Source organism: Rhipicephalus sanguineus, unplaced genomic scaffold, assembly GCF_013339695.2.
Source record: "Rhipicephalus sanguineus isolate Rsan-2018 unplaced genomic scaffold, BIME_Rsan_1.4 Seq414, whole genome shotgun sequence".
NCBI classification, from domain to species: Eukaryota; Metazoa; Arthropoda; class Arachnida; order Ixodida; family Ixodidae; genus Rhipicephalus; species Rhipicephalus sanguineus.
In genome coordinates this window covers 37,373-53,395 of record NW_023615200.1, presented here as the reverse complement: position 1 = coordinate 53,395, position 16,023 = coordinate 37,373, and the positions used below count along the sequence as shown (strand labels likewise).

The 16,023-nt window shown below is 49.1% G+C and overlaps 1 protein-coding gene across 1 annotated transcript; it reads left to right on the top strand.

The window, feature by feature from the left end:
* Nucleotides 1–9,683: 9,683 nt before the first annotated feature.
* LOC119377233 (uncharacterized) lies at nucleotides 9,684–10,109 on the top strand. Its single transcript, XM_037646799.1, has one exon. It carries the CDS (start codon nucleotides 9,684–9,686, stop codon nucleotides 10,107–10,109), a length of 426 nt encoding a protein of 141 aa, XP_037502727.1.
* Nucleotides 10,110–16,023: the final 5,914 nt, after the last annotated feature.

Sequence of the window (16,023 nt, the reverse complement as noted above, 5' to 3'; positions counted from 1 at the left end):
ATAATCATATTGCGGTTTTGGGATGTTGAACACCAACAAATATTATCATGTACATTGATTTACTAAAGTGTGCGTTAAATCGGCGTGGAGTCAAATTAACATCGTTTCATTCACCTTCATTCGCCTTGAATACACTTTATTACTTTTTGCCACTCGTCTGGCATCACAATATCTGTATGTAATGTCAGTAGAATTCTGGTACCATCCGTGTTGTCAACGCCATGAGACACCGGCTTTTTAAGTGTGGAGCACTTTAGAGGCCCGGCTTGTCGTCCATCAGTACATCTCATGTGGCCTACTCACGCTCACAGTAAAGCGCTCATTACAGGCCATGACAAAGCTAGAAATGCTGAAAATCGAGTTCAAATGCGCGAAAAAGATCTAAAGTAATAAAAATAACAGATATAACGAAGAAGTAATGTCAACAAATAACTTAAACATGGCAAAAACGTTTCGTATACCGGCTGACTCTGGAAACTCACCTGAGAGAGTGCCACCGCCTCCCTGAGCGAGCGAGTTCCCTTCCACCTGTGCATCGCCGGCTGGGAGGAGGAGTTCACCGGTGGCAGCGCTAGGTCTGATGGGGGAACTAGCCTGACGGAACTCGCTGCAGACGCCGCATACTTGAACTGCCGCAGCAAGCAGGACGTGGATAAAGCGCAGCAAAATGTAGCGCACATGTCGCACACCGGGTTTGCGAATCTCCCTAACAAGATTCAACTCGCGCAAGGAACCCCATGAGATAGAAATAACAATTAATGAATGCGAGGTGATAGAGATATCAAGCTCTTACAAATAAGGGTAGCAGTGAAAGTGATTGCTCACGCTAGGCTTGCACTGTGGCACGGAGCAATGTAAAGTACTATGCCGCCGATAACTTTGACAGCATTTTGCCACATTGTGCAGTCTCTAGATGTCTGGACACATGAAGTGAGATCAAAGCACGGCTGTTCAAAGGGGAAGACGCTAGAAATCGCGGTTTAAAGCAAGGCGTTCAACCGTCCGCTTCCCTTCTCCGGAGCAGCTTGAGAGCACGTGATCCAACCCTGCACGGCACACCGATCGCAGCGCCCGCGTCTCCATTGGTGGGCCTCGCGCCCAGTAGCGTAGTGATATGGTAGCTTTCCTTGCTAATTATGCATTGTATATGTTCCAGGTAAGGTCAGATGAGATGTAGAGACCAAGATATATATAAGAAGAAACACAATCGAGAGGTATTTTAGCGATCTTATAGGCTGGTGGATTGTTATTACGCATAGTACCCGCATTGCTTTATATTTGCTTGTGGGTTTAGGCAATCGACTGAAAAGGACCGATGTGAGAATCACTGCATTATTATTACAAGTTGCACTCTAAATATTGCGATGTCGACAGCGAAACGCCGTGTTGTATGAGAATGTCGCATTTGCAGAAAGAAAACAGGACTCTACAATTACCGCTACTAGTAACCATGATGCAGAAGCTACAGTGCAGCATACACGACGGTGAATGTCGGTATATACTATGCTGTTAGCCTAATGACTAATACTGGCTTGCGTCGGCTGAATGAGGATAATGTCGGCTAATGTTTGATAATGTTTGATACTGTAGGCTACAGTTGTCGCACGGGGCCTCGCTACGGTTGAGGGACCTTAACCAGTTTATATTAGCGACCGGGCAACAATAGACATTTTTCAAGCACACGAGCGTCACGAACGGGCGCGCAAGCGCTCATGGGAAACGTGTGTACGCCGCAGCGGCCGCCACGACGAGCGCGCGGGCCTCACGCTTCAGCTTACCACTTGTGCCGTGCTAGCAATTCCCAGATCAAGTGAATTTGGCAAGCTGCAACATATTGCGGAGCAGTTCAATCATTAACTTCTGTTTTCAGCCGTGATGGCCTCCACTATCTCCATTTGTGAAATGGTTCCGCGTGCCACTGTTGGACGAGCTGAGCGGTTCCGATGCGCCATTGCTTTCTTTTTTTGTGCCAGTACGCCCTACGGCATAAATTAATAATAATATGTTTGGTTTTACATGTCAAAACCACGATATAATTATGAAGCACGCCGCAGTGGAGGGCTCCGAAAATTTTGACCATCTGGTGTTCGTGAACGTGTACTGACATCGCATAGTACACGGGCCTCAAGCGTACCGGCTCCTTCAAAATGCCACCGCCGTGGCCGGGATCTAACCCGCGACCTTCGGGTCAGCAGTCGAACACCGCGAGCGCTTCACCACCGCGGCGAACCTACCGCATAAATTCAATAAATATACACCTTGCCTTTCTAGGTAACGTTCAGGAGGGGCCTAAGAAATTCGCGTACTCGTTTGCAATCAACATTTACCAACACTCTCGACGAGCACAAGGTGGGGGTCTGATATTTTAAGAGTACGCGAGGGAGTGCAGTCGGTCGGTTGGTTGGCTGAAAAACCTTATTTTCAGTTGAAAAACTTTATTTAAGTGCAGTCGGAACTTAATAAAATAATATAGATTAACATGGCAGCATACGCGTCGCTCGCACCACAAGTGACAAACGATAAGCGTCTATATCACCCTTCGTTGATACTAACTGCAGGTGTTGTATTTGCAAATGGCGGTTGTTTTACCGTGTGAAGGCTCAGAGGTGACCATATATACCGTAGATATGTATAGTTCTGACTCCTGAGTAATATGAAATGTCACAATGAAATTACATTATAAACGGAGTCGACAAGAGCAAAAGTGTTCATGACACCAAAGGGTCAAGCGGAAAGGTATCACTTGTCATTTCATCAGTCACATTCATACCCATACACTGCAATAATCGTTGAATGAACATGAATTCGGCGTTCCAGGTCATATTGCCTACGATTATCCGCCTTGATATCGAGACGCGATGACGCGCATGCCGCTTAACTGCTACATGCAATATGCATGCGCTCGGTATCACCTAGACTCACAGTGTTATCTCTTGACATTTCACGTGTAGAGATACATACATCCAGGTGCCTTTGGATATCTGTAGTATTTAGGATTTAAGAAGAGTAAAGAAGCGGCGGCCTGTTCTTTTCTATGTATCCTCCCACGGTGCGAACCAGCAGCGGGCTGAACAACCGGCTCGATCGACATACACTGTTTTCCCATAGTGCTCCGCGCGGCTGCGGGGCGCTCTGGCATAGCTTTAAAAAGGTCTAATAACGAACACTTGGGGCAGTGGAACAGAATATCGATAAAAGATTTTTGAGGCTTGGATGGTCTGTCCATGTAATTTGGGGTACATACCAACGACTCTTGCACCGCATGTATGTCCACGAGAACTGTTTTAAAGGACCGTCTTCTCGTCGTCTCAAGTTTCGCGTTGGTGTCACGCAGTCCCATGCCTCGATTGCGTCAGGTAGGTACCACGCTTGATACACAGAAGCCGAGGAGGCCGCACGTTTGGAATGCCAGGGTGCGCTTGACCGTGAACGCCAGCGTCGACGAAAGGCTAATATTATAGTCTGTCCGATCCAGCGAAGTGAAAGCTTATCGAAAGCCCCATGGGTACGGAAGAAAGTAGCGGAGGTGAAACGCCAGCGCCGGGCGTTAGACGCACCGCGCTGTAAACAGTAAAAGAATAGACATGACAGCATCAAATACAAAAGTGATAATGGGTGTTATTTGTAGTAATTAGAATATAAATGTGAAGAAAGTAAAGGCAGAACATCGGACGCGTTATTCGAAGGTCGCAGGTTCGGTCCCTGCCGGTGCCAAGTTATCTTTTCGTCCTCTTTACTTTCTTCACATTTATATTCTAATTACTACAAATCACACCCCCTATACTTTCCTTCGCATTGCTGTCTGTTAGTTCTCATTAATATTGTGTATAACAAAGAAAAAAACGCGCCCTTAAGGGTAATCTTTCCTTCATTCATAGCGAGGGTCTCGTTCTGGCAGACATGATGTCTTCAGGTAGTATGCGAGGGATTATTGGTCAGCTGCCTGCTCGTAAATAGATCACGTGCTACGTGACGCCAAAATAGGCAGAAAAAAGAGTGTTCCACACTCGCCGCCGTGGCTGCGACTGGCGCTGACTAGCATTCCTAAGTTTAAATCCACATATATACCCTATAAAGTGGAAGGGGAGATGACCGCCGCCGTAGCTCAGTGGTAGAGCATCGGACGCGTTATTCGAAGGTCGCAGGTTCGGTCCCTGCCCGCGGCAAGTTATCGTTTCGTCCTATTTACTTTCTTCACATTTATATTCTAATTACTACAAATCACACCCCCTACACTTTCCTTGGCATTGCTGTCTGTTAGTTCTCATTAATATTGTGTATAACAAATAAAAAAGGCGCCCTTAAAAGTAATCTTTCCTTCATTCAAAAGTGATAATGGCAACACAAATCAGATAATCAGAAAGGAACACTAAACGACATCAAATGTCACATAATCGCACGAATATAACAAAAAATAGCAGAAAACAGCTGATAAAGGCGAGATAAACACGGGCGAACCAATGATCCGCTGTTTGTACTGCTTTACCTGGGGTAGAACTGACTTTGATATTGATTGCCAAATACTTTGCACTAGTCACGCGCTACACAAGCTCGCACATCGAGACCCATGGTGCACCGCTATGCGCCACAGGGGATTCTCAGTCTATATAAACCCAATGTTTGAAAACGTGAACTCGACAGTGTGAAGGAACCCGTGTCACAGATCGGCAGTGTTCTCGGCGGTGTTCTCGATGGGTTATATATCACGATGGAAGGAAATAAGGAACATCATGGCTCGAGCTGGAATCGAATCTAGGCATTCTTTATGGCACTCAAGTATTCTACCATGCAGCCACACCAGTGCTTCAAGCTGTTGCGAGAAAAGACAATATACAAACACCAGGACAGGACAACGCCAACTGTGGTGGCAGTGTCGGCTATCTGCTTTTATACCAAAGAAACAAATATTACACATCTGACTTCGCAATCTGCAGACAAGCGTAGGGTCAATACGCCTACGACTGCTACGTTTAATATGCACGTCATGGTCCCACAGAGTGCACTTAGTGGCGATGGAACTGACGTATCTGCTCTAACGTGAGTGTCGACGTTCTCTTGAAGCATGACCTACACATTGCAGCCAGTGTACACGGCGTGCCTGGTAATTCCCACAATAAACGTAAAGATACGCACTCACGAAGACGTCGAAACACCTCGTAACGCTTTGCTCAAGATTAAATCCGGTAATGGCAGCTATGGCCTGACTACATCGCATCAAAGTGATTCGCACATTGAGTGGGTTCTGCCAGATTTCCATTCATTTATTCTTTCAATCAATCAATCAATCAATCAATCAATCAATCAATCAATCAGTTAGTTTACTATCATGATATGAACGGATGTTACAAGCAGTAAAATATATAGAAGAGGGTCCCAAAGCACACGACTGCAACGGGACCCTCGGTGATGGTTACAAATGAATAAAACAATGATAAGCAGCTGTTAGATTCGTAGATAGAGGTAGATAGAATCGGGGATAGACGTCCTTACGGGTGATCTTATTGAGTCGTCGGTAGTCCACACAGAACCGCACAGAGTCGTCCTTCTTCGCAACGAGAACGACAGGAGACGCCCACGGGCTGTTTGAGGGTCGAATAACATCGCGGCGAAGCATGTCTTCGACTTGCTCGGTAATTACACGACGCTCTGTTGGCGACACGCGATATGGACGTTGCCGCAGTGGTGGTTGGGCGCCAGTGTCGATGCGATGCGTGACAGCAGACGTGCGGCCGAGAGAAGCTTGTGCTACATCGAACTAAGAACGAAATTCTTCCAACAGGCATAGAAGCTGGGAACGCTCAACAGACATAAGGTGTTCAGCAATCGAGGAACCAAATAAATCAGCGGGTGACGAATCAGACGTGGAAACAGCACTGAGCGAATGGAAGTTGGCACAGTGCGCGTCACCCGTTGCGTCCATAACTTGTGCGTCTTCGAGGGCTTCAGCTCTGCCGAGACATTCCCCTCGCACCAACCTAACAATGTACGGGTATGGGTTCGTAACAAAAATGTCGGTGTCGCCCTGAATGACTTGCACGGTCGCAAATGGCACCAACAAGCCTTTTCTAGTGAAGACGCGGTCAGATGGACAGAGGAGTGCAACGGAGTCGGCGAGACCGGTGCAGCAGACTGACACAGCCGTTGACGAGTTTGCAGGAAGTGTGGTGTCGTCTTTGACGAGTACCTTGGTCGCAGCTGGTGGACTGTCCGCCGGCGTCAAATCTGAGAAAGGTGAGAGCTCTATTTCGGCTGGTGCGCAACGAATTACGGCGGCGTGACGGGCGAGAAAATCCCATCCCAGGATGACGTCATGAGAGCATGAGGAAATTATGATGAATTCGACGGCGTACAGAGCGTCCTGAATCATGGCACGGGCTGTGCACACCGCTGTCGGGTGAATACTGTGAGCGCTGGCTGTACGGAGGGAGAGCCCGGAAAGTGGCGTCGTCACTTTTCGTAGTAGTCGGCTAAATTTAGCGTCCATAACGGAAACGGCAGCTCCAGTGTCTACAAGGGCCGATGTGCGCACACCATCTACAAACACGTCTACTACGTTTGATGGGCTTTGCTGAGGGCTTTGGCTCTTCGATAGCGTCGCAGCCCTTGCCTCTTTGACTGCGACGACTAGTTTTCCTGGTCTCGTGCGACCGGACGAGGCCGCATCGGTGACAGTGAGCGGAGTCGTGGGGACGGTGAACGACGGGTAGATGGACCTGGGCGTGACGTCGGTGACATAGGCGGCAGCGGGTCATAATACGGGCGGCTGGACTGGTTGGTGACGGCTGATCCGACTCGAGACGGCTGCACGCGGTTGCAATAGCGGGCTACGTGACCGGCGCAACCGCACGCAAAGCAGATCGGGCGGTTGTCGGAAGTGCGCCATCGGTTTGCCGGGCTAGGTCCCATCCACGTGGCAGGACGCGAGGGACGGGGCGGCTGCTGATATGACGACTGCATGGTGGGCTGCAGTCGGGGCGTATGGATGATGTCGGCGTACGCAGCCGGCACACTCGCTTCGAAGGCTTGAGGCCTGGTGACGGCTCCAGCGTATGTTAGCGGGGGCACCACAGGGAGCGCTGGGGGCGGCCTGGCTGCAACTTGTGCGTAACTAAGCGGCGCACACGCCGGAGGGGGCTGGTGGTATTCCGGCATAACCTCCGCGATTTCCTGCTCAATAGCCCGGCGTAGGGGAGGCAGCAGTGTGGTCGACGACTGTACAACATCCTGCGGGTGAGAGAAGGCCAGTAAGGAGAACTGGCGGGCAATTTCGTCCCGCACGATTGACTTGATTTCGGCGATTAAGACGGAGTGGTCCGACACGGCCGACAAGCCAGCGAGATCGGGTTCGCGTGATGGAGGTCGACGCGTCATCAGCCGCTGCCGGCGTAGCTCCTCGTAGCTTTGGCACAGCGTGATGACCTCTGCCACAGTACGAGGGTTTTTGGCGAGTAGCATGGTGAAGGCATCGTCGTCGATGCCTTTCATGACGTTCCGGATCTTGTCGGCTTCAGACATGGTTGCGTTGGCTTTCTTGCACAAGTCGAGCACGTCTTCAATATAGCTCGCGAAAGACTCGCCGGACTGCTGGGCTCGTTCACGTAACTGCTGTTCGGCTTGCAGCTTACGAACCGCAGGGCGGCCAAACACGTCGACGATGGCGGTCTTGAAAGCGGACCACGTAGCGAAACCGGATGCGTGGTTGTTGTACGATAGACTTGCCACACGCGTGAGGTAGAAAACGAGGTTGCTCAGTTTGCCTGCCTCGTCCCATTTATTGGGGACGCTCACACGCTCGTAGATCGCGAGCTAGTCCTCGACGTCGGTGCAATCCGCGCCGGTGAAGATAGGAGGGTCGCGGATGCGGGGGACACCCGGACATGGCGTCGGTGCAAGAGGAGGCGTTTGCTGGGCGGCGTCTTGAGTCATGGTAGCAGGCACGGTACGGGATCGAAGCTCCAAGGGCATCGAATGCGGACCGTAGTTGTTTAAAGGGCACATCACTCTCCACCAAATTGTCAAGACGTTTATTAACGGGCACTCAGCGACGGCGCACGGCAGTGACAGTCAATGCGAGGCCGACTCTCTGCACGAGGGGCGTGCTCTCAGAGAAGAGAACGACCCACTGGAAGGCGAACGACCCACTGGAAAGGCTTCGCTACAAAACAAATAATACACAAAACACAATGATAAACAAAAAGGCATGAATCGAAAAACAAATAATAAATACAGTATAAAGCAACACGAAAAAAGACAGATCAGCTATTTAACAGGTACTCTTTTAATGAGTTTTTTAATAAAATTAAAGAAACTTTACATTTTATTGAAGTGGGTAAATTATTCCATATGGAGAGGGTACAGAAGAGAGAAGATGGTTTAACATAGTTAGTATGAACCTTAGGAAGTAAAAAGATATTGTTAGCCGCAACCTGGTTGTGTTAGTATTAACTAAAATAATAGGATCAATGAAATTAGCAGAAAGTTGATTTCTTATATGTTATTTAGAAACATAATTAGATTAATCCGAAATAGGTTGCTAACACTTAAGATGTTATTTCATTGAAGGAGGAGAACGGCGCTACTGTCGCGAGAACAGTTAAAAATAGCGCGAAGAGCTCGATTTTGTAAATGTTGTATGAATGAAAGATGATACTGGTAAGTATTCGCGCATGGCGCGATGCCGTAAGTTATATGAAAATGACTGAATCCGAAGTAAAGAGAAATGAGTGCTCTATGAGAAAAATATGAGCGAGTATTGAGTAACGTGCGAGTGCCGAATGCTGCCATTCTTCTAATGTGAGCAATATGGAGAGTGAAGTAAAGTTTAGCATCAAGGTGAACGCCAAGAAATGATACACTGTCGCTGACATTAATAAAATGAGAGTTAACTGCGATCGCTGGTATAGAGGTTAACATGCGTTGAGCTGATCTAAAAATCATAAACATGGATTTGTTCGCATTAATAATTTTTAAAAAAATTCCTGACACCACTTTGACACGCTACAAAGTACAGCATTTGTTTATTACTGACGATATCAATACATCTATCAGCAAAAGAAATGGTAGTATCGTAAGCATATAAAACGTAGTGAGCCATGTATATATGTAAGGAAGGTCATTAATGTAAAGTAAAAAAGTTACGGACCCAGTAATGACCCCTGAGGAACCCCTTGGTTTGTTGTTTTAGTAGAGAAAAATGAGCCCGATATGTAAACAGTATGCGTTCTGTTAAGGGGGTAACTGTTTAAAACTTTGAGGGGTGGACCTGTAATACCGTATGCTTCGAGTTTCTTGGATAAAATAAGATGATTAATGGTATCCAATGCCTTAGTGAAGTCCAAAAAAACTGACCCAACTACAAATTCTGAGTCAATGAAGCGTTTGATGAAGTTGTAGCGGACGCTGACGCCGGTGATCGTGATAATTTTTATTTGCGTGCGCATACCAATTCTTACACAGAGGCGCACGGCGCATAAGCGGCCAACATGCCTCACGTTATCGCCGGCGTGCCACGAGAGATACGCAGCCACGCCCCTTTTGTGTTGTCGCTTTCGAAGCATGTTTTTCTTAGAAAATAAAGTAGTTCTTGCCCAGACTTCAAGGAGTGTAGGTGTTTGCTTTTCGCTCCTCCTTGGGGCGAGTACGCTACAAAGTGGTCACCCGCGACGTTTGGAAAAACAGCAGCCATGTCAGACGAAGAAGGCACTTCAAGCTCATCCACAACCCACGCCTCGGAGTTAAAGCTTCCTCATTTCTGGCCCAAATATCCCAGGCTGTGGTTCAGCCAAATCGAGGCCCGCTTCCAGCTTCGACGCATCACATCGCAAGAGTCGAAATACCTCCACGTCGTTGCAGCACTGCCACTTGACATCGCTGACGCCATAGACGATGTGCTCGCCTCCCCTCCATCGGAGAAGGCCTACGACGAACTAAAAAGCACCGTCCTGAAACGTCTTGAAGTGTCCGAACAGAGCAGGCTGCAACAAGTCCTGTCTCATGAAGAGCTCGGTGACAAGCGTCCCTCGCAACTTCTCCACCGAATGCGTCAGCTGCTGGGCCAACAAGCGTCAGAGGTGCGTCAACAGCCATTGCTTCGCGAGTTGTTTTTGTAGAGACTGCCACAGTCAACACGGATGATACTCGCTGGCTCGGACGAAGTGGCTCTGGCTCAACTCGCCGACCGCATCACCGACTGCACCGAGCCATCAAAAATGCCTATTGCTCCAGCGGGAATGCCCGAACATGCAGGCCGGTTAGGTCGCTTAGAGGACGGAGTGGACCGACTGGCTGCAGCAGTGGAAAACCTCGGCCTGTCCAACAAACACCGTCCTGCACGGCATCGTTCGTCGTCCCGTGCTCGAAGCACGCAGCACCGCGGCCACTCAAGCGAGGCAGATCAGAGCGTCTGCTGGTACCACCGCCGTTTCAGAGAGCAATCGACTCGCTGCACCCAACCATGCTCGTGGACGGGAAACGCACCGGCCAGTCGCTAAGGGCGGAATGCGACACGGGCCATCTCTCAAGCCGCCTCTTCTTCGTTGTCGACCGCATCACCGGCACACGCCTCCTTGTCGATACCGGAGCTGAGCTATCTATCCTACCAGCAACAGCTCAACATCGCCGACGCGGCAAGTCCATTTCCAGCCTAATTGCGGTCAATAATACTGCTATTGCATGATATGTAGTTCAGTCAATGACGATAGACATCGGACTCAGGCGCACATATCGATGGCTCTTCGTTGTGGCCGACGTCAGAATTGCCATCCTGGGTGCGGACTTTCTGAGCCACTTCAATCTTGACGTTAGCGTTCGCGATCGTCGTCTCAATGACAACGTCACTTCGCTCGCTGTTGTCGGTCTGAAGTCTGACCTGCTCTCATGCGGCATTTGCACTTTCAACCCAGAGTCAAACTTTCAAAATATTCTGGCTGAATTCCCTGAAATCACCAAACCTAGGAACACCGAACTGCCAATCAAGCACAAGGTGACGCATCACACTGTCACCACCGGACCACCCGTCACCGCTCGACCTAGAAGGCTCGCTGGGCAAAGAAACGAAGTCGCCCGTCGCGAGTTCGACTACATGCTCCAGCTCGGCATTAGTCGACGTTCTTCCAGCAAGTGGCCTTCCGCGCTGCACATGGTGCCAAAACAAGAGCCTGGTGACTGGCGGCCTTGCAGTGATTATCGGGCACTCAATGCTGCGACAACGGCAGACCAATATCCTCTCCCCCACATCCATGATTTCAGCGCTAGCCTCGCGGAAACGACCATCTTCACTAAGCTGGATCTGATGGCCGCTTATCACCAGATTCCAGTAGAACCAAGCGACATTCCAAAGACGGCCGTGACAACACCTTTCGGCCTCTTTGAATTTGTTCGTATGCCGTACGGACTGAAGAACATGGCACAAACGTTCTAGCGTTTCATGAATGAGGTCACTCGCGGACTGCTCTTTGTCTTCGTCTACTTAGACGACATTTTGGTCGCCAGCAAAACGCCGGAAGAGCACAAAAATCACCTGCCGCTCCTCTTCAAGCGTCTTGACGAGCACGGACTGGTTTTGAAGCCCCAAAAATGCATACTTGGTGTTGAAGCATTAGATTTCCTAGGTCATCGAATCACCCCGCAAGGCATCTTGCCGCTGAATCACGGGTACAAGCAGTTAGGGAATTTCCCACGCCTACCTATTTCCGCAAGTTGCGCGAGTTTCTCGGGCTGATTAACTTCCATAGGCGCTTCATCCCATCCTGTGTACACATTCAACAGCCGCTAACTGACTTGCTGCGCCGTGACACCAAGAAAACACCCGAGTTTGACTGGTCAGTGGAGCACGAAAAAGCCCTCCAGGACGCCAAAACTCAGCTTGCCTCGGCCACACTTCTGATGCACCCGCTTTCCGACTCGCCAACGCAGCTCATGGTTGACGCTTCAACGACGGCAGTGGGAGCAGTGTTGCAACAATACGACGGCAAGGACTGGAAACCGATAGGTTTCTTTTCGAAACGGCTGAAACAGGCGGAAGTGCGCTACAGCACCTCTGGAAGAGAGATGCTGGCAATTTATTGCTCCGTAAAGCATTTCCGTTTCTTCCTCGAAGGTCGCACTTTCCACATTTTAACGGACCACAAGCCGCTGACATATGCGTTCAAGAACAACAGTTCCTCATATTCAGAAAGAGAACTGCGCCAACTTTCTTTAATTTCCGAATTTTTCGACGGACATCCGCTACATAGCGGGGATCGAAAATCAAGCAGCCGACGCACTCTCCCGTATCGACACCGTTTCAGCGTCCGTCGACTTTGAGGCATTAGCCACCACCCATCGGGAAGACCCAGAGCTAACCATGATGCGGCAGAATCCACTGTCACTTGTGCTCGCAGAGATCCCATTACCATACACAACGGCTATGGTCACATGCGACACATCGCAGAAATCTCCAAGACCCTTCGTCCCCGTCTAGTTTCGGCGTGCAGTGTTTGACAGTAAGGTCAACTTGTTGGCTAGTTGGTAAAGCATGATGAAACGGCGGTGGCCTTCATGAACTCAGCCACCCAGGAATCCGCGCGACGCAGAGGCTCGTCGCGGACCGCTTTGTGTGGCCAGGCATTAACGCCGACGTTCGACGCTGGGCGAAGACGTGCCGAACATGTCAAGCAGTCAAGGTGACTCGTCACACGCGCACAGCACTCCAAGCATTTCAGCCACCAGAATGTCGTTTCGACCACGTCCACTTGGACTTAGTAGGACCTCTTCCTCCTTCCCATGGTTACAGATACCTGCTCACATGTGTCGACCGCTACACACGGTGGCCTGTGGCGACGCCGATTCTGGACATCGCAGCCGGGACCGTCGCACAGGCCTTTGTGGCTACATGTGTTTCACGCTATGGCTGCCCACTGCGCATAACGACCGAACGTGGACGACAATAGACCGATCTCACTAGATGATCTGCGCATGCGCGAGTTCCCGACAGCGTCACTGCCGCCATCTTAGTTGGAGTACTCTGAGCGCTGCTGGTGCGGCTGCTTGCTGCGTGCTTCAGGTGTATTGTCGTTTGGCATGAATCCTCAGCACAGAAGACAATTGAACGCTGTGTTAAACTGTGTCCGGACCTCTCATGTATGTTATTTTACTTCAGGTTACACTGCATATCCTAGCTTTAAGAGAAAAAAAAATTAGAACAGTAGACAACGTTTACATGTGGCCAGGTCGTCTCGTCGTGTTGATGGGCGCGCGTCGCTTCGCTGAATAAGTATTAGTTAAAAAAACAACAACCAGAAATCACGTTCCTGTCGTCATGAGAGCGAACATCTTTAGTGAACGTCAGCACGCGAGCGGTACAAGTTGCAGTGTGCTGAAGATAACTTGCCCAAACGTAGAGCTCTCCGCGACTACGAAGACGGGATAGAAACAAACCGATGGGACAAAAAGGAAAGCTTTTTGCGCTTCTTTTTTGTTCAAGCAGCACTTTCAGTGTACGTACACTGTGTTGTCAGCGCAGGACTTCGAGCACAGTGATGCGTTAAACGTGAATGAATATGGGGGAATGAATATGGGGGAACGGAAACAAAACCGACATAGAAAAACTGGCAGTATTACAACGTCGAGCTGTTCGTTTGCTTAACTCTTCAAATGAATACATAGGGTCTTCTGAATTAATGATGCGCTACAATATCCTTAACATTAGAAACTCTTACAGAGCAAAGATTTGCATTCGGCTATTTAAAGAAGTTTCCAGCAACTTTGAGACATTTTCAAATCGGTACCTCAGTCGAGACACAGGATACAGTTTACGCCACACATCAGTAGTAATAAAGAAGGCCAGGACAAACTATGGTATGCAAACCATTGAGTATGAAACTATGTGTTTATGTAATATGTATCCTAATGTTGTTGAAATAGCCAGAAATTGTAAAACAATTCATGAATTTAAACATCTAATAATGAACATGTTTCTTGCTTCAAAACTGGATGTGTTGTATAAATGTTAATATGTTTGGTTACTGCATTAGTAATGGTACTAAGCGCTACTGTTAGCGAGCATTACTGGTCACTGCATTATTCATTATGTTCTTGTTGTTATTACTGCATTAGTGATTATGTTCTGCTACTATGTCATTACTGTCATTATGTTATTACTGTAAATAGTGATCGTGTTCTTATTGTATTAGTGATTATATTCTTGTTAATTGATCACGTTCTAGAGAAATTGGAACTTTCGACTCCGCTGTCTCTGCTGCCCCAGCGAGATAAGGCCTAGTCAGGGGGTTTAAGTCCTCCTTTTGCCTTGCCTCGCGGGCAAACGCTGTATGTGTTATGCCCAAATAAAGTTTACTTACTTACTTACTTACTTACAGACGGTCGCCGTGAAGCAAGGGCCACGACTGGCCGCATACCGTTTGCAAAAGTTTAACGTCACGGAAATCTTGTGAACGGCAAAATATTTCCTGCTGCACAAGGGATGGATGAGTCAGTGAGAGGTTTTGGTGACACACACACGATGTGGCCGATGAGCAGTAGCCCGCTCAGGCCGGCGGCGGCAGCCTCAGCTGATTGCTCGAAGCCGATGTCGTCGCTAGGCCTATACTGCTTCGAAGCTGCAGTGTATAGGTATGCATACGTACGTTAAGAGCCGCCTACGCTTATATAAGAAGCTAAGCTTTGCTACCGCTGTTGCTGCTTTACGCTGCGTTCGCGATAATATCACAATTTGAAAAGAATACGGAAATCCCGGCGGCGAAGTTGGCTGCGATGCCGGCACGGTCGAATTTTCGCCGTGCACTCCATGGCGCGAGCTGTAAACATAACTTTGGCTTGTATCACAGGTATCGTTCACGCTAGACACTTCACAGTCGTGATCGCTTTTGATGAGAGGTCGGTTTAGGTGTCGCTATATATTTAAGCGATCTCTGTTTCACACGTCGTATCCAACCTGTCGCCGCTGGCGGTGATCGCCCCGACGAGGGGATCGAGCACACGTTGTATGAAGTTTTGCTGTCGCTGGTCCGCACATCAGTAGCACAGAAAGCTTGTTATGACGCAATAGATTGTTGCTAAATTACCATGCATTATACACACGGAATTCACAAACACGGTGAACAATACGTTGAAAGTGCGCGGTAGTTGCCACTCCGTCCGACTTCGTTGACTGTCGCACATATTCCTGCACGGAGCTTGACACCCTTTGAAAACACGTAAAATCCGTGTCCTTTTGCTTCAGGTTGCTGTTGTAACATCTCAGCTTGCAGCACGTGAACCCAACCATCGCGATTCATCCAAATACGGCCCCTAAAGCTCGATAATGCAGCTCGCCGAAGCACCAGCTATATGCAGCTGAACGTACCGAGTACTCTAAGTACCGGCATGCACTGCGGCAGCGGTGGCGTAGTGCAACTCGCGGTGACATCGGCCTATTCCACAGCAACCTATTTTCTGCGTTGGCAAGGCTCCTGGGAACACCGCTCCAGTACACCACGGCTTACCACCCAGCGAGCAATGGATTGGTGGAGCGTCTACACCTTCAACTGAAGGCATCTTTAACGGCCAAATTGGATAGAGAGCACTGGGTGGAGAAGCTCCTTCTCGTTCTTCTGGGCCTGCGTACCGCGATAAAAGAAGACCTCGTATTCAGTGCAGCAGAAATGCTGTACGGCTCTACCATCCGACTACCGGGAGGATTCTTTGGTGAGAAAGCAAGCCCTACGCCGAGACCTTCAGAACAAATGGAAAGGCTACATTCCAGGTTTGAGCACCTGCAACCCAACGCGCCACGCGTCAGCCGCAACCAAAGAGTGTTTTCGTTCCCAGACATTAATGCGACCACCCATGTGTTCGTGCGACGGGACAGTGAAAGCGCCGTTGACTCCTGCGTACGACGGGCCCTTCCGTGTACTGTCGCGGTCGCACAAAACTGTGACCATTCGTGTTCGCGACAGAGAGTACGTCGTTTCTCTCGACCGCGTGAAACCGGCTCACCTCATGGACTAACTCGCACTTTTGCTTGTTTTTTTCCCTTGCTCCGCG